Consider the following 26508-nt stretch of genomic DNA (forward strand, 5'->3'; position numbering starts at 1 on the left):
CGGTCCCCGACGTTCGCGTAATATTTCTGGAATAAATCTGCTTCATCTTTTACATCGTAGAGTTTTAACCTTTCGTTGACCCTTGATTGAAATGATCAATTAATTGGAATCCTTTCTTTATCTTTGTTTATATCCATGGCTTTTGAAATATTTTCCCACATATTTTAATTTTTCGAGTAATTGATTTTATTACAGTAATTACCTAAATTTTTGAGGAACTAATTTTTTGTTAAAAAGTCAAGATCATTTGAAATTGGGGTTTCAACGCAGTGTCGAAAGGTTGTCTTTACAAACGGTAGCTCATCTAATTTCTGGTCTAGATTGATCTGAGAAACCGGTAATTATCCAAGGTATTTCATATGGTTAATAAACTGCCTGTTTATCATCAGAAATAAAATTTTTAACATGTAAATATGATAAAAGGTTGTAACATATATAAGAAATACGTGTATGAATATAACAATAGGTGTATAGAATAAGGAAACTGAAATAAAATAAGTTTTCAGGTATATATTTAGTAATTCCGCACTCAAATTGTTGCGAATAGAGTGAATGTTAGAAATTAAAATCAGACGATCAGCATACCTGATTTAATGTACCTGAACTCGTTTTATATACATGAAGAATGAAAAGTGAAATAACAAACTTTGAAAAATAATTTTTGAAAGCAAAACTAACTTTTAGGCTCTATAAAATGAAACATTAAGGTCTTCGAATCTGTACGTATTAATATCCTACTGATAGTCAAAGTATACTGTCAAGAAAGTACACACGAGCGCGGCACTGGCACAGACGAAATTTTGTAAGGTTTTACGTCACAGTTTTGTTAGAATCAGTCACTGAAGAACACTTTTAAGTTACCGATAAATAACGCCTTACAGTGAGTTGGATAGTTTATTATTTATCTGTAAGTTTTAGCCCTAAACCTAGTCGCAAAAATAGCAAGGTTAGACTTGCAATACAACTGTGCAACTCCATTTTTAACACAACCACAGAGCGACGAGCCGTATGAACAAGAAGTAACTACCACATCTTGTCTACCTGCGTGGCAGCAACAGTAGGGGTCACGGCACAGCATCTCAGTACACATTGGTTCGATTCCCACCGACAGAAGCACCTTTTTGCTGTAGAGAAACTGTTTTTATTGTTAATCTAATAAGTTTTATTTCTTATAAATTTATTACTTAGATTCTTTTAATAATCGTGACTTTTCATTTTATCTGTTTATTTATTTATTCATCAATTTATTATTGACAAAAATATGCAATTTACAATAGAAAAAACAAAAACCGGGAAACCCTGTATTCTTTTTAACAATTTTAAATACAGACAACTTAGAATTTTAAAAAAATGGAGATGTATCGGAAAATATTTGCAGCGCGCATCGATTAAAACTGATCCAAATATACCGGCACTGACTGTTTGCAATAAAAAACACAGCGGCGAACACCCAGTCACCATGCGTTCGCTTTTGTCACCGCTGTCCAGGACTCGGTCTGCGACCGACGCTGCTTCACCTACTCCGCCTGCATCTGACTCGCCGCCTGCCTGCTCCACGCCTGGCCCCGGACCCTGCGCTGAGCGCCACTCCATCCAGATCCTCCACATCGATCAGTTCACCGGCGGGCGAGACTACTGCGTTCCATGCGTCTACGGGAGAGAAACCGACCCCTGTCGCTGCAACAAAACCTGACCTGCCGCTACTACAAACTCACTCGAAGGGCCTACGCCTGTCGCCTCGTCGGGAGCCTCTGATGCTGACGAACTTGCGTCAAAAAAACTACAGATTAAAGGAGCAGATAAGGCAGCTCAATGTCGATCTGATGAGGGTTGTCGATCATTCCATTGAATCTAGGTTTCTGCTGTCGGACCGCCTGCTGCACCTGAGTTGTCTCTAACACTGCCCAGTGCCTGCTGCCTCACCTGCTGTTGCTGATACCTGTGAGTCGCTCGCCAGTCCTGCCCAGAACCGTCTCATGCAGCATGACACTTCATCAAAGCTACTTCGCCTGTAAAACCTGACGAAAACAATATTACGCTTTCCTGTCAAAAAAAAAAAAAACGAAGAGCCTATGACGAATGTAAAACGAGAGAGGGGTATCAGATCCCGTTATTTATTCAGAACACGTTTTCAGAAACCACTTAAAATTTTCATAAAATTTCGAAATTCAAAATTATTCACCTAAATGCTCAATCCGCTACCAATAAGTTAGAAGAGTTGGACCTCATGTGCGATGAGCGAAAACCTGATATTATTGTAATATCGGAACACTGTTTTACAACCGATCAGCATTAAAAAAAATGCAAAATTATGAATTAGCACATATTTTCCTTCGTTCCAATTTTAAGGGAGGTGGTGTGGCAATCTTTGTATAAATCCCCTTGAAATTTGAAAAAAAAATTCATACTCTAGAATTTGATTTTGAGGCTGCTGGTAATAATATAAATTTAAATTCATCCGAAAAAGTTAATATTGTTGAAATATACCGTCCAAACAACAACCGAAGTTTTATTTCATCCTTTTTTGGAAAACCAGAGAGCCTGCTAACCAATTTTTGTTTTCAAACAATCAACTATTTCTCTTAATTGGCGATTTAAATATAAACGCACTGGACCACCCCGACCCCCACACTCGGCGGCTGCGTGATATTCTTCAAGCTTTTAGTCTAAATTGGCCAGTTAACTCTCCTACACGAGTATGTGCTACGACGAGTAGAACCATCGACAACGTTATCACCAACATCCCGAAAGTTGACGTTGTCGTGTTCAATCCTGCCATCTCTGATCACTTCGCTCAGGAGATTGATTAATGGACTTGATCCGGTGACTAGGCTTGCAGAGAATACGGTCCAAAGAGCTCTAAACCCTCAAACTATTAACGAATTAATTTATCACCTTAAGCGAGAAACTTGGAAATTTTTAAATAACATTCAGTGTCCAAATAAAGTTTACACTGCTTTTAATGAACGCTTTCTCTATTATTTAAATATTTCATGTCCTTACAGAAAATTTGAAGTACGCAGTAAGCGACATAAGAATACTTGGGTTACACAAGGTATTGTCACATCTCGTGAAAAACTCAAATTTTATCACTCAATTTTTATTAATACAAACAACTAAAATTTTCAAAGATTTTTCAAAAATTATAGAACAATATATAAGAAAGTTATAAAAGCTGCTAAAGCCTATGAATTAAACAAACTATTAAAGAATACCGAGAACTTTTCAAAAACAGCATGGAAAATTAATCCGTAAAACGAGAACATCCAATACGAAAATCAAAACAATGTTTACTGCTCGTTGAAAACCAACTTATAGATGATCCTCAAAAAATTGCTGACAAATTTAAATATTATTTTGCCTCAGTTGGTTCGTGTGATGAGTGCTTCACTGAAAACCCTCTCCCGCAACCTTGGTAGAGAACCGGTATCGTCTATGATCTTGACCGCTGTCGATAAGGCTGAGATGGCTGGTATTGTGCAAAAAATAAATTAAAAGAAATCTTGTAACAACAGTGGTATGTCCATGTGGCTAGTCAAAAAATGCTCCAAGCGTATCTTGACTCCACTAAAAAAGTGGTAAACTCCTCATTTCTATCTGGAGTTTACCTGGATGATTTGAAAACAGCAAAAATTGCCCCGACTTTTAATTGAAGAAAGAAGATCCTCATCAAACCAAAAATTACCGCCCAATCGCAATCTTGCCAATTTTCAGCAAAATCTTTGAAAATGCGTTTTTGAATGAACTACAAAGTTTTCTGGAAAGATTTGACATACTGTGTCCTGAAAAATTCGGCTTCCATAAAAATAAATCAACAATTGATGCGGTTTCAAGTCTTGTGGATATTGTTGTCGATGGTTTTGAGAGACGGGATAAGGTGCTCAGAATATTTCTCGATCTTTCTAAGGCTTTTGACACTGATGCATCAGTTAGCGACATGAAGAATACGGGGTCTACCACACAGGTGGATCTCGTCCTACATAAGGATAGAGACCAGTGCGTGCAGATCTCAAATGCCATGTCAGGAAAATTGAAAATGGCAAATGGCGTCCCTCATGGATCGATCCATGGCCAGTGCTTTTTACTATTTACGTTAACAATTTAAACTCATCGGTCCAGAATGGAAAGGTGATTCAATATGCTGACGATACGACTCTCTGCGTTACTGCAAATTCTTTGCAGAAGCCTGAAATTAATTTACTTGTCACAGTGAATTCATGCATCCAATTTTTTCGGAAATCAATTTGAAAACAAATAGCTCAAAATCAAACACAATTGATTTTTGTCTGAGACAGCGTGAAGGTAGTGCACGACCTGCTGTCCTGGTAGATGACAAACTCTTAGAGGAATCTGACTCCATCAAATTCCTAGGGATGTACCTAGATCAAGGTCTGACCTGGGACAATCATGTTGAAAGTGTTTGTTCCAGAGTAACTTCAGGTTTGTATGCTTTGCGGAATCTGGCAAAACACTGTTCTCACGACATCCTGAGAATGGCTTATTTTGCCCTTGTTTATCCGCACCTTGCATATGGAGTAAGACTCTGGGGTAGCTGTGCAAACAACAAATTGTGTACGAATCATTTCTAAATTAAAGAGAAGAGAGTCGTGCAGGGATGCCTTCAGGGAGCTTGGTTTACTGACCTTGCCCTGCCTCTACATCTTCGAGGTGGCTGTGTTCTGTAAATCAAAGAGCACATTGGCTCAGGGACGGAATGAGACAAGAGGCAGGGACAACTATCGCAGTCAACCACATCGAACGGTGGCGTCTCATAATTTGCAATTGCAGTCTGGTGTTAGGTTGATTAATAGGCTCTCTGAGGATCTTAAAACATTGGCAGTACCAAAAAATTTAAATCTCGTCTTCAATGCCTATTGGTGTCAGGTGCTTTTGACACGGTATGTGAGTTCGTGGAAAGCCGCCCGTAAATAGACAATTAAAATGGAAACACGTTTTAACAGGATCCGATTAGCCATTGCATGTTTGTCTGGATGAGGAACTTTTTGTGTGTATAATAGTGTGTGAATGAGTAGATAGGCTAATACATTGGCTAATACAGACTGCTTCTATACAATATTGTATGCTGTTAAAAGGCAATAAAGACTGATTTGATTTGAAAAAGCACTTTATTCAATGTTCGACAGTATGCCCTGTACAGAAACCCGGCAAATCTTGGTCCGAGAATGGTGGGGGATTTCCCCTCATTCGAGTATTTAGTTCGTTATACTCACGCTAGGCGAGCTACTGTACAATCAAATGAACTTTACAGGCAAGCATCACTTCTTGGTCCAGGATGTTACACGCTCTATACAGAGCCTCGTAACTTGCGGGTCCGGACCAACACGTTCAAGACCCGGACCAGCATGAGGCGCGATGACCAACAAGGTACGCACGATTTACGCTCCTGGACCAGCAAGTGCTGAGGTTCTAAACATATATATATATATATATATATATATATATATATATATATATATATATATATATTTTACAATGAGTTGTTATCACTGTATCTCTTTCTGTTCCAACTATATGATCGCCGATAAAGTCGTATTGTCGTATTTGTATTTACCCACAGAATATTGTTTGAAATGTTAAACGTACAGTACTTGGCTTCTGTCTGTAATATCTATTAATGAAGAGCGGCCAATAAGCATGACATTGACTGACAAAAACGTGTTGTAATAAGTAGTCTACGGGTAGTAGTTCAATGTCGTATTTGTATTTACCCACAGAATATTGTTTGAAATGTTAAACGTACAGTACTTGGCTTCTGTCTGTAATATCTATTAATGAAGAGCGGCCAGTAAGCGTGACATTGACTGACAAAAACGTGTTGTAATAAGTAGTCTACGGGTAGTAGTAGTTCAATGTCGTATTTGTATTTACCCACAGAATATTGTTTGAAATGTTAAACGTACAGTACTTGGCTTCTGTCTGTAATATCTATTAATGAAGAGCGGCCAATAAGCATGACATTGACTGACAAAAACGTGTTGTAATAAGTAGTCTACGGGTAGTAGTAGTTCAATGTCGTATTTGTATTTACCCACAGAATATTGTTTGAAATGTTAAACGTACAGTACTTGGCTTCTGTCTGTAATATCTATTAATGAAGAGCGGCCAATAAAGTCGTATTGTCGTATTTGTATTTACCCACAGAATATTGTTTGAAATGTTAAACGTACAGTACTTGGCTTCTGTCTGTAATATCTATTAATGAAGAGCGGCCAATAAAGTCGTATTGTCGTATTTGTATTTACCCACAGAATATTGTTTGAAATGTTAAACGTACAGTACTTGGCTTCTGTCTGTAATATCTATTAATGAAGAGCGGCCAATAAGCATGACATTGACTGACAAAAACGTGTTGTAATAAGTAGTCTACGGGTAGTAGTAGTTCAATGTCGTATTTGTATTTACCCACAGAATATTGTTTGAAATGTTAAACGTACAGTACTTGGCTTCTGTCTGTAATATCTATTAATGAAGAGCGGCCAATAAAGTCGTATTGTCGTATTTGTATTTACCCACAGAATATTGTTTGAAATGTTAAACGTACAGTACTTGGCTTCTGTCTGTAATATCTATTAATGAAGAGCGGCCAATAAAGTCGTATTGTCGTATTTGTATTTACCCACAGAATATTGTTTGAAATGTTAAACGTACAGTACTTGGCTTCTGTCTGTAATATCTATTAATGAAGAGCGGCCAATAAGCATGACATTGACTGACAAAAACGTGTTGTAATAAGTAGTCTACGGGTAGTAGTAGTTCAATGTCGTATTTGTATTTACCCACAGAATATTGTTTGAAATGTTAAACGTACAGTACTTGACTTCTGTCTGTAATATCTATTAATGAAGAGCGGCCAATAAAGTCGTATTGTCGTATTTGTATTTACCCACAGAATATTGTTTGAAATGTTAAACGTACAGTACTTGGCTTCTGTCTGTAATATCTATTAATGAAGAGCGGCCAATAAAGTCGTATTGTCGTATTTGTATTTACCCACAGAATATTGTTTGAAATGTTAAACGTACAGTACTTGGCTTCTGTCTGTAATATCTATTAATGAAGAGCGGCCAATAAAGTCGTATTGTCGTATTTGTATTTACCCACAGAATATTGTTTGAAATGTTAAACGTACAGTACTTGGCTTCTGTCTGTAATATCTATTAATGAAGAGCGGCCAATAAAGTCGTATTGTCGTATTTGTATTTACCCACAGAATATTGTTTGAAATGTTAAATGTACAGTACTTGGCTTCTGTCTGTAATATCTATTAATGAAGAGCGGCCAATAAAGTCGTATTGTCGTATTTGTATTTACCCACAGAATATTGTTTGAAATGTTAAATGTACAGTACTTGGCTTCTGTCTGTAATATCTATTAATGAAGAGCGGCCAATAAGCATGACATTGACTGACAAAAACGTGTTGTAATAAGTAGTCTACGGGTAGTAGTTCAATGGCGGGTCGAAAAAAGAGGCTTCAAGGTCCGTTCGAGCGAAAGGGATCATAGCGATTTGAACTCATTGTATGATCCATAGAGAAGCATTAGCCGCTGAACATCTCATTAAGGAATTACACTATATACTTAACATTGTTATGGGTGCAATCAACTACATAAAAAACATTCCTAAAAAGTAAGATTTTTAAACTAGTAAAAAGATACGGGATCTGATCCTTATGTTTTATTCGACAGTAGTCTTATTGGTTGTCTCTTGGTAATCCACTTTCGAGGGTGTTTGAGCTGAGGAACGAAATATGTGCTTACCAGAAGGATAAAAACCATGTCAACGCCGATACATTTATTGGTAAGTACTTTTAGTCGAAGATAGCTTTTCTTAATGAACTGTTTGAAAAGTTGAACATACTAAGTATGTAATTACAAGAAAATAACACAAACATCTTAAACCTGACAGACAAAGTGGAAGGTTTTAAAAAGAAACTCGATTTGCGGAAGGTTATCATGGCTAAAGGTGAATACTATAGATTTTCAGCCTTGAAACGGTTAATTGATGTCAACTCTGTTATGTAGGTATCAAATCCATTTAACAAAGAAATACATCGAAACGTTGAAGATAATGAACTGGTCGAATTAAAAACAGATACTTCGTTAAAAACTGGATTCAAAACGAATTATTTGCTAGAGTTTTGGTGTAACTTCGAAAAAATTAACCCGCTAGAAGAGCGTTGCTTGTGTAGACATACCCTTTGCTACTTCATATCTTTATGAGGCGGGCTTCACAGCTGTACAGTCATCAAATTAAACTTAAAAATTGAGAAAGAAATACGTGTTACAGATTCGAACATGGGTCCAGATTTTGATTAAATAAAAAAATCTCTTCCTTCACATAGACTTTTATTTTAAATATGGCCGATTGGCTAGTGTGAAAATTTAAACAAATACTACTAACCCTGATTAATTTGAGTAGATATAATCTGATTAGCTAAACTGTATTTTCTATGAAACAATCATTGAATTATTAAAACAATATTTAAAATGTTAAACGCTTTGTACTTTACTTACTTTCCTCTGTATATTTACTTGCTTCACTCCAAGTCTAAAATCAATATAATAATATTATTCTTCTTTTAAATCAGTAATAGTGAATGCATACATGTACATAGTTTTACATAATTTATATAAACATTATTTTTATTTTTTATTGTTATGACGGTTAATTTACATTAGGCATAACGGGAAATATTTTACCAATTTTAATTAATTATTATGTGAATTATAGTCACAATAATTTATTTTTATTCTTTGTCGACTCTACTGAAATGAGCTCAGGGGGTAGAGAGCAGCGGAAAATGGTATGAACCTAAAAGGGAGCCTTAAGACCAAAAAGTTTGGCAAACGCTGAAATAAGCCTATAACAAAACATTGCAGTCGACATCTCATAATCAAATATTGTTGCCATTGCTAAAATCTTTTGCCGTGAAACGTTACGATTAAGTGCTATCATAAGGCGAACAAATATAAATACATTAATGTATTCAATTTAAATGTTACAATGAGTGGATTATGCCAAAACATACATATAATTTTAAATTTAAATCATAAAAATGAGGTTATTACTATAATATTAAAATAGATTACTCAATTCTAGACAAAAGGGTTAGTATGATAGCTCTATGTACGTGTACCTTCGGTAAAGCTAATTAATATACCGAACAAATTTCTGCCACACAATCCCCGGTTTATGCAAATTCTCTTCTCTTTTATAAAGCCATAAATATTAAAACTATCTAAGGCAGCGATTACACTGGGCACGCTAAAATTACGTTTATAATTAATTTAGCTGGAGAGATTTAGTTGGAAATCCGCATCTCTCTGAATAAATTAGGTTCGAAGTACTGTAGAACGCCACATTTCAATATCCCACCTCAGTGTCGAGATACCAATCTAAACTGTTCAACAAGGTACAACACAGAGAAAGAATACAAATAAACTTCCGGGCTTGCACAGCCGTACGAATTCGGGTCTCATCGTACCAGTTGAGCTTCTAGCTACAGATAAACGGATCTGTTGTAGCGGGCCGGCCGGCCGCCTGATTGTCAAGCGGAGAAGAGGGGCGTCTTTTCCAAGAACATTGGGCTTTTCGTTAGAGCCCATCCCTTCTGCGTTTTTCGTTACCCATTTGTAAACGAAATTCGTAAAAATATTAACTTTGGAGGAAAGATGATTAGTTTAAAACGTATTTTTAAATACGAGTATTTTGGGTTTAAGTGCAGAAAAAAAGTTGTAATAGGAAACGCAGAAATACGTGATAGAAGAATTGCTTATTTCATTAACCTATATTACGCGAAATTAAATAATAATGCGTGTTCTGGACGAAGGCCGACCTATTATCTATATAACCGAAAAATACATTAATTCCACCCATATTAAAACCCAATCGTGGTTTCATATCAAAAGGGGAGAGGCTGGTTATCATCCACGCCGGAGGAGGAAATAGGATTTTCCTAATGCCCTGACATGTGGAAGACAACACAAAATTCGCGGGACTACCGCAACAATGCCAACACCGAAATGGTTATGAAATGGGCAAATGTGAAACTCTTGCCTAATTTAGAACCTAGAAGTGTGATTGCAATAGGTGTTGCTTCATATCATAATTTTCAAGTGGAAAAAGCACCAACTTCAAAAAGCAAAAAACAAGATCTTAAAGATTGGCTGGAAAAAATAACATCCCTTATAGTGTTCTTACATAAACCTAGATTATACAGCTATCTATTGGATGACACTGTACAAAAGATGACCATTATATTGTAAGACAGCCCTCTATCATCGCGACGTTAATCTTATCGAGTTAATATGGGCTGACATTCAGCTCATGTCACCTTCAGAAACATAAACAGCAATTTTTCCCAAGTCAAGAACATTTTAGAAGAGAAAATATTCAGCATGAGGATTTTTTTGATTGTGTAAACAAATGTGCTCATGTTAAGAGGGTCGAGAACTTATATTTTACCAAAGAAGGCAACATCGACGATCTTGTGGAATCGTTTGTTATATCCCTGAGTAGTGAGTGACTCGGACTTAGCTGAGGTTGGTTCTGACGGTGAAAACATGAAATGTATCGAGGAACTTCAATAAAAAAATCGAAATTGGAATATAATAAGTATGTGTTTTTTTATTAGTTTAAATTTATTAATATTTGTATTACAATATTTCCTGTGATTCTGCAGTTTATAACAATTATGGTTTATAGTTTATTTATTTGTTGATTATGATGTCTAATTTAAACGTTGTAAATATTGTTAGGAGAAAAATTGGTACGTAAATAATATTAACAATAATAGTCTGTTTTGATCACAAGTAAATGTATATTCAAATATAATTTGTTGCGGTAGTTCAGTTGTCTTAAATCAATCACAGCGCGTAAGTGAGGTTAGTGTTTTATGGATGGCTAGTAGAGCTTTCCCGCGCGTTCTGTCGTTTGGCCCATCTTTTCTACACAGGGAACTGTTCGCACCTCAGTACTTCACAGCCCATAGTCAGCTGTTTGTAGCTCCTTGTCTTTTTTTAGTAACCCGCTGATATCTGTAGTCAACGGACGACAACGGAGCGTATATTATATTCGGAATGTTGATGTTTATCAGAGTTAAGAATGTTAATGTAATTGGCCTCCTCGGTTTTGTGAAACCAACCACACTTATTATGTATTTATAGGCCTATCGATAAAATTAATTGTTTTATATATACACATCCACAAGAGTATGTTAGATTTACAAACAAAACACAGGTATGTTCTAAAACCATTCTGTTTGATAGATTTTACTAGTTATTATAGCTAATTATATCAAAAGGTTCTACAAACGTCCTGTAAATGAATAATTTATTATTATTTTTCTGCTGTGTTCCGTTGCGTTTAAAAATGTCCTCCTTATAAAAAAACACCTCATATTAATATCTCATTTGAGCAAGGTATCATAGGCGGCTTAAAATATTTGTCCTGTCGTAAACATTCTCTCAACTTTGTTACAACAGTATCATAAAATAGCACGCTTTCATCTCCAAAAATTTGTATAGGTTCAGAAGTTCCAGTCAAACATGACTTATGTTTTGGGATGCAACAAATTTAAATAAATAATGTATTTATATACGGGCAGAGTACAAGAAGGGGACCCGTTTTTTATATTGATTAGTATGATCATCAATACTATTCATTTATTGAATACTAGTCTATCAATCATATCAACACACACACACACACATTCATGAGGAAAAACTCAAATAAAAAAAATGATAACATAACAAACATTTATAACAGAAAATACGAAAAAATATGCATACCTATTTATGTTTTATCCTTGGTAGCAATGATTAACAGCTTTTAAGCAGTTGTTGAAAGCATCCTCTCTAGAAAACCATACTTTATTCTGTACAAATACCTACAATGATGATCTGTAAGCAGGTCGGCTGATATTCCACTTTTTAAACTTCGTTTCACTGTCCTCATCCATTTTCGATTGTGTTTTATCTATAAAAGACAATACCTTTACTGTATGAAAAATTGTTTAAAGTTGATACAAGTTAGTTATTGCTAAAAAATCAGTATGGGTTTATTATATCGATAGTTATAATTATTAGGTAATATCGTTTTTCAATATCGATATAAAAACCGGGTCCGCTTATCGTACCCTACCCGAAACCCCATATATAAATTAGGGAGGTGAAAATTGAATTTTTAAAATATTTGGTGTAAATTGGACAAATTTTACTAAAGAGCATATCAGTACAGCAAAGATAGGTTGAATTCCAGAGCCGAAATGTCACCAAATAACGCTTTAATACCTTTACTGAGATTCAAGTCATGTACTGAGTTTAGGATAGCCGGAATACATGTTTAGGATAGTTGCATCTACCACAGTCAATGTGATATATAAGAACCTATATTGTATTTATATATCCTGGAAAATACTATAGATTTTTACTACACTTTTGCAGTGTAGGGACGTATCGATAGTATATTTCTTTAAAAGTATGAATTTTATGTCAGCTTAAAAAAAGACTCACTTATTCTGAACCCCATATAAAGCGGTATGGAATAAATCTAAACATTAATAAATGTATAAGCGCAATTCAAAGTAATCCGTCTAACTGCAGAATTTGAAACAAGTTGGATTGCTGTTATACACATATTTTTATTATTAAAACTCTTAAGGGGAGTTCTATCATCCAAATCCTCTCATAATTATGACACTGAATAAACCACAGCAGCCTCACTGGAACACTGTTACCAAAAATAAAAAGTTTTAATACCAACACCTTATCTGTGTCATACAATATTGCAAAGTGGATAAAACATTCAAAATTTATTTGCAAACCAGAGATCTAAGAAGTTTTTATTTGTTTTCTATATGAAAGTTAGATTTTTAACACATAAATGCTCTACATACTTTTAGAGAAAAGAAAAGTATATGTAAAATGTACCCAGCATTTGAAAGACAACATTTGAAAGAAAAAACATGGCAAATCTCATAAAAATGCTTAATCTCATGAAAATCCAGTTTTAATATATTTTTAAGAATAAGAATATTACAGTAATAAGTTGACAAACTTGTTAATTAGGATTTTCCTTAATTTTGTCTTTCAATTGCATCCAATTCCACATTTTTAATTATAATTTTTCCTCTTCCATTGGTTTAAATTTATACTCTTTAACAAAAAGAGATTGCTACTTAACTTCAACATTTTTAGTTACGTAGTACAGGTGTTTTATTTGGGGGGGGGGTATTTCCACATTAAAAAGTAGATCCCTTTGACCTAAAAAATACAGGTATTTTAAAATTGTCAGGTACTTATAGCTATTATTTAGCAAAGTAGATATTCTCAACTGGATTCAGAAACTTCGGTTAAATTATTATCTAATGTGTACACTCAACTGAATTCTCTCTTGTAGGTGTTTTCTATCCAACTGAATGGGATCCAGATCTATGGAGGTGGTGACTGCCCAGAATCCTCCTTAACAGCCATACTACAACCATTACAACTTAGCGTTTCATGTGTATAAATTTGTCTTTTGTTCCAGTGATAGGACCCGTAACTGAAACTACCGACCATAAGTTGTTGATGCAGCGACTCAATGAGATCCAGATCTATGGAGGTGGTGACTGCCCAGAAGCCTCTGTGGGAGCTGTACAACAGGCGTTACAACAGAGTAAACCTAACTCCTACATCTATGTGTTTACTGATGCCCGATCTAAGGATTACAATTTACTATCACAGATCTTGCCCCTGATACAGCGAAAGCAATCACAAGTAAGACAAATCCCTGGTATTAATTCATTATTCCTATTGTCTTTATTGTATTTGTTAGATGTACTTCTATTCATAGCAGAATCGAGCCTACAGTTACAGCTTGAACCACAGCTCAGTATGTTCCTCATTACTTTAAAATTCTTACACTTTTAAAAATCTTTGGTTTCTTTTTTGAATGATACTTGTACGTCATTGTAGAACAATATTTAGCTATTTTATATTAATACATTGTGATAGACGCTGGAGGAGTCTAGAACTCAGAGTTTTCAGAGGTCATATTCCAAAGGCCACGAAACCCAACATATAGAAGATAAATACAGTCAATTGGGGATTCTCAGAGGCTGAAGGTTTCCAGAGACCATAACCTCCACTAGGTTGGAAACCCTCACAGATACCAACTCTAGACAGGTGCCAAGAGCTGCCTAAGGCCTAGATCTCCTATAAGCTGTAAACTTCTATATTCTGGGAGCTCATAGATGATGGAAGTTCTTCAAAGACAGAATTTTAGAGGCCAAGAAATTTCTCTATACAGTAGTTCTAACTGGGAGATTTTAGAAGTTGGCAAATGCTATACATCAGAAGCTAGAGAACGAAGTCACTCAGGTTATTCTGACAGAACTAGTTGCTTGTATTGCAGACCAGTTATTCCTAAGGTAGAGATACTTATAGAGATCAGTAGCTCACAAAGACCTGGTGTAACAGTGGTCTCAGTTGACCCTGTGATCTAAGGTTTCAAGGGGTTATACAGAGCAGTAGATGGTTGATGTTAGAAACAACAGTATTTTATACACTGTGGTCTTATTGCCCAGAGTTCATATTGCATATTGGTTTATTTGGGTTTGTAAGTTGTTTTGATATACATTCAAAGAGACCATAGGATTTCAGAGATCGAAAATTTCAAAATATTGTCTTTTATCAATATGATGATAAACTACCTTAATCTCGACCTTCACCATTGCACAAGATTAAGGCTGTGACTTTCTAACCAAGAAGGCAAGGGTTTGATTTCCGAGAGAGTTAATACAAATTTACAAGCGGGTCTGAACCCCTTAAAACTTTTAGTGTAACTGATTAAAATGCTGGTGGCCCAGAATGTCTGTTTAAACTTGAATTGTCTACAGAAAAAAATTCATTTCCCAAATATTATATTTTTAAAACGTTTTGTCCACTGAGCTAACAAAAAAGTAATGTAAACAAAACAATGATTAAGCCTATTTTCAAATTAGAATTTTTGTTGGCATCTGCACTCACGTACAACTAAAGTAAATAAATGTTTATTTTATAAAGGTAAGGGTTTGGAATTTGTTTAATTACATTTGTATCTACTTTTTTAATTTCCTGTATTGTTTATATATGTGTATGTGGTTGTGTTTATGTGTGTGTTAACAATTAACACAATTTTTTGAATTTGAAATATGATTATAAATATTTTCTTTTATTTAGCTTTCTTTGTATTAAAATTTAAAATTAAATTATAAAATTAACAACACATTATTATTAAATTAATAACAATAAATATTTAAAACACGTTAGAAACTATTACTCTTTTATTTGAGATTTGGAACCTTAAAGATTGGTATTTAGTTAAATGTGACTAAGAAAATTAAAAGGTGAAAGATTTATTCGTTCTGAAGGGAAACCAGAGTCTTCAACACATAATACTGGACTGTGAGAGACTGGGAGCAAGGAAAAGGGCTCTTTTCGGTGATAAACAACCAGGCGACGAACCAGATGCTAGTATCGGGGAAAAGCTTCTAGCCTAATTAAGGGCACAAAGATAGGCTTACCCCTCTAACATCAAAGGGGCACATAATAAGCTCAGGTTGACGTGTGAGGATCTTTGAATCCACCCCAATATCCCAACACAAAAAAAAAGAAAATTAAGCTTTGGCAACATGTTTGTACAGTTATTAAAGACAAAAGTCTTATAAAAAAATTAACTTATTACAAAATTGTTTAAAGTATATAATTTTTTAGTTTGTTGCAGTCCGATTTTAATGATAGTCTTGTTAATTTGTTATGATGAGTTATTATTATATTTTTAAGAAAGACCGGGTCAATCTAATTCACAGGTAGTGTTTGTTATGACGGGAGACTGTGGGGATCAGACCCATCCCGGTTACCAGGTTTACCACAAGATTGCAGCAACCAGCTCTGGCCAGGTGTACCATTTGAATAAGACTGACGTCGATGAAGTAAGTATGGGCATTCTTTAAAAGACATCATTTCTTCATCCTAAACATTTTTTTAGATTAGTGATCAAATTAAAAGCAATCTATATTTGCATTTGCTATAACAAAAACTATGAATACATTTCAAAATCAAATAATACATTTTTGAAAGCGTCAAGAAAATTGCAGTAGAATATATAGAATAGAATATATAGATTCTAGTAGATGCAAATAGATTAAAAATATATTTAACTTTTTATACAATTATGAGTCATTTTAAATATCATGTTACAGTAACTGTATATACATAATATGTTTTAATTACAGTATGTTAAAGGTATTTGGTATAACTTTAAATTAAAATTGCCATATTTATTATATTTCTTGATCAGAAAATAAGTTTATTAGTTGAAACTTTTATATCCTGTAACATGGTATTAATAACTTTGGAACTCTCTATTATTTTATTTTAATAATTAAATAAGTTGTTGGTTTCTAAATCTGCACAAATATCAACACTAAAGTTTGTATAAAAATAGTATTGTACTAATAATGTACATTTATATCTAGTTATGTTTACAAAAATTCTGTATTATTTGTTAAAATTGCATCTATTGCATGAGATAATGCATACTAAATGAAGTGATGAACATAAAGAATTTAGTGAAGGGGGTTTGACTTATTTTACTAGTTATTATCTTATCTCATAGATTTAAAAAAATCTATGTGATCTTAGGGTATCTGGGCTGGGCTTGGGAAGGGGTTATAGACATAAGTGTTGTGCAATTATTCTGCAACATTATGTGTAAACACTCCTTATGCAATTATTAAACTCATAACATATTTTGGTCTTGTTGTGGTGTGCCATCTTCAATCAATTGAAATAATTTTTTATAGTATAATATAATTTATGAAATAATTTTTTTGTAATATTTTAATTATGCTTTAAATAAGTGATCTAAATTAGTGATCTAAATAAGTGCAATATTTTCATGTAATCAGTCTAAATTATTATCAAACATGTACTGATATTAACTCACAAATTTATTTTATATAACAACAAGTAAATATAACACTCACTTATTGAACTATGTGATTGTAGTAACAATGAGCTTGGATTCAACCACATCTAATTAAAGAATTGTGCTATCAATTATATGATATATGAAACTTTTAAAAATTAAAGGCATATTTTGCTTACGTGTATGTATACACTATACATTGTGTAGTGTATGTATATACTGTATATTGTAATATTATAATAGAAACAGCTTAAAGCTTATTAGTAATTTTTTATTATTACAGCAATTTTCTTTACAAATATGAATTTTCAAACTAAATAAAATTTGTATAGGTCCTCAGTTTTGTCAGAGTGTCACTACAATCTCGGAAAGTGAACTTGCTGTCAGTAGAGAGGCCTGCAGCAAAGAGTGGTTCAGAACTTCCTCTGCCTATTGATGAGACACTCAAGGAGTTCACCGTGTCTGTGTCTGGATCCAATGCCTCTATTGGTGTTGTTGACCCTGGCGGTCACACAGTCCAGGCCCCTCAGCTCACTCCTCTGCTGGATTTACAGCATGTTAAAGTGGTCAATGTCAAGGTAAGATTTTACGCATTGGTCACTATAATTTATTTTGAAGATATTATGTCAAGTTGATGTCACCATTTAATGCCAATCAATATAAATTTTTATAAACGTTCATACTTGATTTATCTGTCACAGGTTGGTGTCATCGTTTGTTAGAACCCTAAGAATCAATGTGTAGAAAAGAAATGAGATGATTTAAAAATATTTCTACTACTCTAATCAAATATTCAATTAAATAACCATAAAATCAAATTTATAACTCTGCCAAGTTCTCATTTTACCCCAAAAAAGTAACTATTAGCTTCTTTAGTTGTTACTTAAGATCTACTTTGATGGTGTCACTTGTAAATGGAGCTTTATGGTCACATTATGGAGCTTAATCATCATCTTGAGCATTTAATTTTGTAAATCACTAATTAAAACGTTTAATCTTATATTAAATTGAGCAAACCCGTACCATTTTAGAAGCACTCTGTAATGTATGAGTCTAAATCAGTATGAATACATTTTGTACTCAGTTACTGAAGTACTGGGTACAGGTAGAAGCCAGTAAATATTGTAAGAACTAACCTTACTTTTGAAGTTGTTGTGTGACGCTGAAATTCAAATATAGGGTTTTGAACAAAAATAGAATTATTATATGGGCAGTTTCGTATATTTCATGTACTAAAATAGTTGTAAGGTTAAAATTTATATATTTGATTGTGATTTATTTCAAAGTTCAATGGGCTATTAGGTGATCGATTATTTTAAATAAAATTCTCTTTGGAGGGAACTGGTCCCTTCCTCCCCCTCCTTCCCACAAAAGTGTCTCTGTTTGCAACTAAAAATTCTTTTGATTTAGGTACAATAACTTAAATTACATACTACTTGGTACGTTTAAAAGCAAATAATAAATAACCAATCATAAACATTTTAAGCTTAAAGCTAGTAAACGTTATAAATGCTTGAGAACTGCTTTCGAATCACAGTCATTTAAAGGGTCAAATATTAATACTGGTTTCTCAATCACTGAGTGGCAATAGCCATGGCTGGCAAGCTGAGAGGATGACTGCCTGAGATTTCATTTGAGCTGAGTGAGAGATCAGTAAGGGCTACACTATTCTTTTCCTTTATGGACGTAAGTTACTTTTTCTTAAAGATTATCTCATTACAGCCAGTACAACCTTTTTGTCCATCAAAGTTATGTTTTTCATTGCAATAGTATATATATATATATATATATATATTTATATATGAAGGCGATTTAACTGAAGTCAGTCAAATGATGTTAGGTTTACTATAATAACCCAGGAGCCAAGAGCCAATTTTGTAGTATAAAACACAACCTTGTTTTTCTTGAAATCGATAAAGGTTTTTTCCTATATAGAAATTGATTGTAAGCCCACTAGTTTTGGTTGAGGTTAAAGGGTTAAAAATAGGAAACTATAATTTTTTCCCCAAGTTATATATTTTCTAGTTTAATACACTTGAAACCGATCATCCAACATATAAATAACAGTTGTATTACTATCAGACAACTTGATAAATAGACTGATAGCCACTTTTTCAGGATCTGTATATGGTTAGCTGATGCTTATTTATTTAACATTTAATTACATGTCAGACAGGTGAATTTAAATTTGTAAATATGGTTTTCAGTAAGAAAAATACAGTATTTATAAAAGACGGTTATGTGTATATTTGCTAAAGCTGCATTTGCACAAATGGTTTTTTTGGTTAAATCCATAAAATCAGAGCCAAATCATACTTTTGTTATACAACGACTGTTATTATAAACTACTTATTAGAAGTAATTTACAAAAATACATATAGAAAAACTGTTTAAACATGATTTAAATGAGTTTTTAAGAGAAATTTGGTTTCTGCATTGACAATTTAATTGCATGATAAATTCAAACCTTTATAAAACATTGGACTTTGACTATTTTATATTCTAGGATAATTCATAATGATTGACATACAGTTTGCTGTACCAGCCTCATTGGTTCAGAGATTGTCATTGATAATTATCATGTCCACCACATTTAGCCTGAATGAGAGACTTGTATGATCTCACCATACTCAGAATCTGTTAGAAATTGCTTTAAAGAATTAAAAATAATAACACTTTTTGGACTTTATATATATGAAACCATCCTATATTTTAAATTCAATCATGGCCAACAAATTAACTTAGAAAATAATGTGCACAAATATAACACACGCCATAAGAATGAAATCATCAATGATCATCATAGACTTGAAATGTACACGAAAAAAACTATGTATATCAGGAAAAGATTTCTGAAAAATATTCCTCAAAGCATAAAGATGTAAAATAATATTAACAAATTTAAAAAAAACTAAAAAAACTATTTGATTGATTTAGTTTTCTATTTAATAGAGGAACTTGAGTATGTTTAGTACTTTTATATATATATAAGTAATGTATGACACTATTTGATGTACCGTATTGTACAACTAATGAATAAAGAATTATTGATTGATTGATTGATACTAAGTGATGGTTACAGGAGCCTCCTCCAGGAGTATGGACTCTACAGGTTGGCAGTGACTCACAACACACAGTTCGTTCCACTGGCCTCAGCGGCTCAGACTTTGTCCATGGCTTCTCTGTTATTCCCACCACCAACATGGCAGAGACTTATCACAGACCTTTAAAATGTAAACACAATCTTTGTGTAGTATATATTCAGTTATAGCTGTCATAGTTTAATTATTTATTTTGTCATAACAAGAGGATTGGAAGAGCTCATTCCTCTATGTTTAATGTTCCGTATTAAGCATCAGAAATAGACTAGCCATGGCCACAGTACTTCACGCACAATTTAGTTATATTTTTTATGTTCAATTTATCGAATAACACTTATATTATTATTATTATTATTATTATATTGTAAATTATCATTATATAATTCATACTGTGAAATTATAACAGGTGTTCTTATGTTCTTTTATAGAACTGTAGTTTTAATGCTTTTGTGTTGAGTAACATTCAGTCTTCTGGTAAAAGCTAACAATAAACATATATTATTTCAAGATAATAACAAAAAAGTTTTCTAAAATGTAAGATAACAATAATACATAATTTTACAAAACTACAGATTAATTAATTATGCTGAGAAAGCTGTATACAATTTAGTATATGTACAGTATATGGTCAATGGTTTTCTTGTGAACAGTGTTTTATCTTATTTAATACAAATATAATATCTTGTTTTAAAAACTACTTTAGAGCTTCTAAGTACTGTAATACAGTAATAAGATATTAGAACAAATCAGAGGTTGGTCACATGTTAATTCAATTAAGAGAGAATCCACTTATAGAAATATTTACTTTACGTAAACTGTTAAAATGGAATCTTATAATCAATTATTATCATTAAACTCTACTGTCTGAAGTATAGAAGACACTTTTCATGTATAATATATTTACAAGGTGTATTCCTAACATAAGGATCATTAACTTATATACATATTTATAGGTTTGAATACAGTTTCATGTATGCAGCTACCTATTGATTATTTAGAAAGCCAAATAATGTTGTTTTTTATTCATTAGTTTTTTGCCAGTTAATGAATGAAAACACAATGTCCACAACAGTTGTTTCTCCCAGTTTTGTAATAAATGGGAAAGTATCATCCAACGTGATACTATTTTGTATCCTCATATAACTGCTGTAAGTAAAAAGGAAATTAAATATTTTTATGGGAGATTTTTTTACCACCCTACATACAGTTCTGATCTTGTACATAGTGCCTTTCTTGTAATTGAGAAAATGGCTTGGTGGACAACTATTTGAAAACTACCAGAAAATCAAAAGTGATTGTCAACTGGCTCAATTTCTAATGAGAGTGGTATAAAACGCACACAGTGCAAAGTGTTCAAAACTGGTGATTGTATAGAAAGTGAGTTAGTAATGTAGTAAACTGATATTATAAATAAAACCTTTACTCTAAATTCTTATGACCTAACAGCCTTTACACTAAGATTGATTTATATTTTACTACTTGAAACCTGGTCAAATTTAGTTAAATTATTTCAAAATTTTGGAATGTTACTTGACTTAACGTAAAAATAGCAACAACATACAAGTATGATATAATATTTTGATTTTCAGCTGCATTTAATTCAGTGCTGATAAGGGCCACTGAACCTGTCAAGTTGCACAACTTCACGAGATTGGAAGTGGTGCACCTGAACGGCTCAGTCCTGGACATCATCCCCCTGCAGCCTGTGTCTGGTCAGCCCGGCCTCTACACTGGGGGCCCTTTCATCCCACCTAATGACCTCTTCTATCTCAGTGTAGTTAACTATGATTATTTTCATGTATCATAGCTGCAGGTTAATTTTGGAAAAAATAAAAACATTTCACTATGAAAGCATCAAATTACAATCTATATCATTGATATCTTAACCAAAGCATCAGTGTTTTGTTATGTCACTGCAATTATAGGTTATAAACCTGAAAAACTATAAGTGAGCTTTGAAAAAAATATCTGAAATATCACTGAGCAGTGTCTAATAAAAATACTTTTATTTATCTATAATAAGTTATGTTTTTCGAGAGTGAAAATATACAAAGCTATTTCATTTGTAATATTACTCAAAAGAACAGCATTATTGTAATATTATTATGAAGCAAATAGAATCTTTTGCTTGTTTGTTTTAGTTGAACTAATTGAGATTTTTATTTAGGTATGTGGTTATGGCAAAGACAGCTATCCAATGAAGAGGATAACACCAACAGCAATAAGTGCCCAGCCTCCAGGTAGAGTTAATATGAAAGTCTCTTTCTGTTGCATAGTGTAGTAGTAAAATTGCTAATTTAAGTACACGGATAGCATCCCATCGCGGAGGCTCGTGACCTCCTCCCCCCCAACTTTAGAAAAGATTTGAGAGAAAACAATATTCAAATTATCTTTATATTAATCATAATGTAAATATCATCAACATACTTGACAAAAATTGTGTACATATTTTAATACTAGTTTTATCAATATACATGTTATTTACAGAATTATTTACCTTTTTTCCTAGTTTTCATTCAAGTAGAGGTAATATGAAAGTCTCTTTGTGTTGCATACTGTAAAAAAATGCTAATTTTGTTTAATTAATATTATTAAGTAACATGCATATAGTGATTTTCAGGTGGGTATTATTTCTATGTTAAGAGCACTGTCCTAGACATATGCAAACATTCATATGAGTATATATACGTACACATATGTGAAGTACTGATAGCCACTTTAATTTTATAATTGCTATGATTTTAAGCCTCTAAGTGACCTTATTCGACAGTTATCATGCATACAAATGATGGACAGAAATCGGATTTCATCAGTCAAAAAATTTTAGTTTGTCATAGGCTATAGATTTTCTATTGACTTTAAGCTATACATGACAAAAAATGTAATCATTATAGAATTGTTAAAGAAATTTCAGTAAATATCCGATCACGTTGAACTTATAAAAACCTACATAGATCATTGTTTTTGTTTTTTGTTTTTTTTTACTTATTCATCAATGAAAGTTTGTAAAAGTATACAGTGTTTATTTTACAGTAAGGGCTCTACAATATTTTGCTAACTTATTTTATATATCTACAAATATCAGTTAATGTTTACTTCAGTTAATACATATGTGTAATGAACTTGTAATGATACAGAACTTCCAACTGTGAATATTGCTTCCACTTACAAGGGTCGGTCTGGTCACCCTTTGACTCTGGTCTGTAGAGTGGAATCCTTGGTGCCATTCACTGTCCGTTGGTACAAGGATGGGGCTGTCAAAACTAGATTGTTGAAATATAAGTAAGTTTTATATATATTAAACACTTTTTAAGTTGTAATAAACAACATAGTTTAAATAAGATGTGATTGAAGTAATCCATCAATATTGTTAAAAGAATGCTATAATTATAAAAGAAGTCATAAAACACTTCAATAGGTATTAAATATATCCTTTCCAGTTTAATCAAAAGAAAGGTAGATTTCATGTTTATTTGTTGTCTCGGAATATCAAACTTTTGATTCATAGGTTTAGAATGTTAATTCGTATAGCATTGATGTCTTCCCCGACTTGTTAACATATTCTAACATAACCCCCCCCATTCTTAAAAAGGGAGATAGATTAGATATGAGGAACTACAGACTAAGTGCTATCCTGCCTGCTATATCCATAGTCTTTGAACAAAACAGTTGTCAAAAGGCTAACCCAATATCTTGAAGGAAATAATATCATTGACTCAAATCAGTTTGGATTTATGGAAGACAAAAGCACTTGTGATACCATAAACCAACTGATAACATATGTAGGGGAGGCAATTGATGGATCTCATTAAGCCGCTAGGGTGTTTTGCGATCTGTCAAAGGTTTTTGACCGTGTGATCCACAGTAATCTTCAATATTGAAAATTGAAAAACTTAAGTATTCTGGTATTGGTGGATTAGTGGATTGGTTCTTAAATGGATGCTGTGTTATCTTACCAATCGAAAACAAACAGTAATTATTAATACATCTGCAGCTCATTACTTATATAAACTTGTTGAATATGGAGTGCCAAAGGGCCCAATTCTGGGACCTCTTCTAATGACTTGCCTGCTGTTATAGAACACTGCAATTAATTAACATGTCCAATGTAGCACTAATTGACGGCACTTGGATCTGTCTAATCAAAGTTGGTAACTCTGACCCAGACTTAGACATGCTTCCCTATATCAGTGAAGAAAAATGAAACAGAACACAAAAACAAAACGAAAGTTTTATGGTGATAATGAAGGCTACTTTTCACAATACTTAAATGTAAGAACTGGTGTCCCACAGGACTCAATCATGGGCCCAGTATTTTTTATTACTTATATAAATGATTTACCTGGTACTATTGCTACTAACCATGTGAGCTCTTTTATGTTTGCAGATGAGCTGGCTGTACAAGTAAAATATAATTGAGAGACAAACTTAATGTTCTAAAAGGTGCAAAAGTGCACAAAATCTGTGTTTTTTAGACCTTAATTTCAAAAATTTTCCCTGGACCTCCCTCCTTGCACCTGGGGGTGTTCACACCCCGGTAAGGGCATAAAATGTGAGTCTTACACACTTGCAATTTTCGCCTCAGGCCGGCCCTGATAAAAATGATAAACAATGTGCTTGTATTCACTGAATTGTGGGTATAACAATTTTTTTTCCTTTTTCAACTTCAAAATACTCATTAAAACAAAGGTAGTGACTTAGGTCTCTTTGTAACGAGTTTTACAAAGAGACCTTCATGTCTGCTATTAGGCTGCTATTGTCCTATTATGTCTGCTATTAGTTACATATCGAGGATTGGTCAGCTGCCAATTCACTCTGTCTTACTTACAGTAAAGATAAACCCCAGACTGTAGTATTTTGTTTAAACCCTTCTAGCCAACAGAACGTTGGCTATGTTAAATTCTTAGGAGTCATTTTTCAGAGTAACATAAAATGGTGTAGCCATGTGAAAATTTTATGCAATAAAAGTGTTCAAGAGTATATGAGGTGTGTCCAAAAAGTATCCGGCCTTGACGTCTGGCATGAACTGACGTTACTCGGCGGTAACGGCAATCTGGTCCTCTTCAAAGTACTCCCCTCCACAAACCACTACCTTATTCCAACGCTCCTCCCACTTCCGGAAACACACCTTAAATTCACTTTGCGAATGGCTAACAGCTCCTTCGTCGCATTTTGTTTTATTTGTTCAACATCATTAAATCTTTTTCCTTTCAAAGGAATTTTTAATTTCGGAAATAGCCAGAAGTCACAAGGAGCTATGTCAAGACTGTAGGGAGGCTGTCGTAGTTGGTTGATGTTGTTTGACCAAAAAACGCTGAATAAGATTTGAGGAATGAGCTGGTACGTTGTCGTGGTGCAGGATTCAGTCATAGCTTGTCCACAGTTCAGATCCTTTCCTTCGCACTGCATCTTGTAGCCGCCTTAGGACCTCAAGATAATACTCCTTATTCACTGTCTGGCCTCATCTTCAGATAGATCCGATCATAACCATATGACTAGAAACTCAAATTCTCTTAGAATATATCAACGTAGTCTTAAAACCACTATGAATTGTTTTGCTAAAACAGACGTTAAACTCTAAAACTCAGTTCCTTCTCATCTTAAATACCTTGAAATTACTGTTTCAAGAATAGTGTAAAACGTTATTGATTAATATCAGTACATATGACATCAATTATTATTTTGCTGTAATTGGACATACACTTGTTATTAGGCCTAGGCGAGATATATCATAGATGATTGTTTATGCTGAATTTGTTTCTGACACTGCTGAATATTGTGAAGAATAATTCTAGAAATAAAGAATTTGAATTTGAACCAATAAAGATTAGTACATTTCTATAAAATGCAGAAAATTAATTCTTAGTGTTATTTTTAGCCAAACAGCAGAAGTACCACTGCAAATCCCAGCTGTAGAGATGAAAGATGCTGGAAAGTATCTCTGCAAAGTTCAAATTCCCAAAGTATTTGGAAGTGTTATCAAAAACACTGTAGTACATGTAACAGGTATACTATAATATATTTTGATTATTTAAATAAAAGAGTAGTAGTAATAATAAATAAAGTTTCCAGGTGAGCTAAAGTTGTATAAGTACTGTACTAAGAAAATACAACATAGAACATAAATTTAATAGTTTATTATTTTAATTATTACTATTCTTTTTTATGCATATTTTACTTCCTGGATTGACACTTGACTATGGATAAATTAAGTTTACATAACTTTCTGTGATCAATCCAAATTGTTATTTTTGATGATTTTTAGTTTCAAGAATCCTGTCCCATCGTCAAATCTTTAAAAAACCTTACATGTAGTTAAAATAAATAAAATTACACTTAAATTACGAATAAATAAACAAACACACTTGCTCAAGAATACTCAAGACAATGACAAAATACACAAAATTTAATTTAATTTTTAAGTATAACTGGCCA

The 26508-nt window shown here is 33.4% G+C and overlaps 1 protein-coding gene across 1 annotated transcript in view; it reads left to right on the forward strand.

The window, feature by feature from the left end:
• The window catches only part of LOC124371999 (hemicentin-1-like), a gene marked incomplete at its 3' end in the record, with an annotated part of 57954 nt that overhangs the window by 21158 nt on the left and 10288 nt on the right, over positions 1 to 26508 (forward strand). The window contains exons 2-9 of the mRNA XM_046830373.1: positions 13550 to 13779; positions 15852 to 15974; positions 17305 to 17550; positions 20055 to 20205; positions 21663 to 21847; positions 22241 to 22313; positions 23211 to 23355; positions 25952 to 26079. Of these exons, the coding sequence (XP_046686329.1) occupies positions 13550 to 13779; positions 15852 to 15974; positions 17305 to 17550; positions 20055 to 20205; positions 21663 to 21847; positions 22241 to 22313; positions 23211 to 23355; positions 25952 to 26079 (1281 nt within the window). The remainder of the gene's footprint in view (positions 1 to 13549; positions 13780 to 15851; positions 15975 to 17304; positions 17551 to 20054; positions 20206 to 21662; positions 21848 to 22240; positions 22314 to 23210; positions 23356 to 25951; positions 26080 to 26508) is intronic.

The sequence above is a fragment of the Homalodisca vitripennis genome, unplaced genomic scaffold (genome assembly GCF_021130785.1).
Source record: "Homalodisca vitripennis isolate AUS2020 unplaced genomic scaffold, UT_GWSS_2.1 ScUCBcl_2364;HRSCAF=7046, whole genome shotgun sequence".
NCBI classification, from domain to species: domain Eukaryota; kingdom Metazoa; phylum Arthropoda; class Insecta; order Hemiptera; family Cicadellidae; genus Homalodisca; species Homalodisca vitripennis.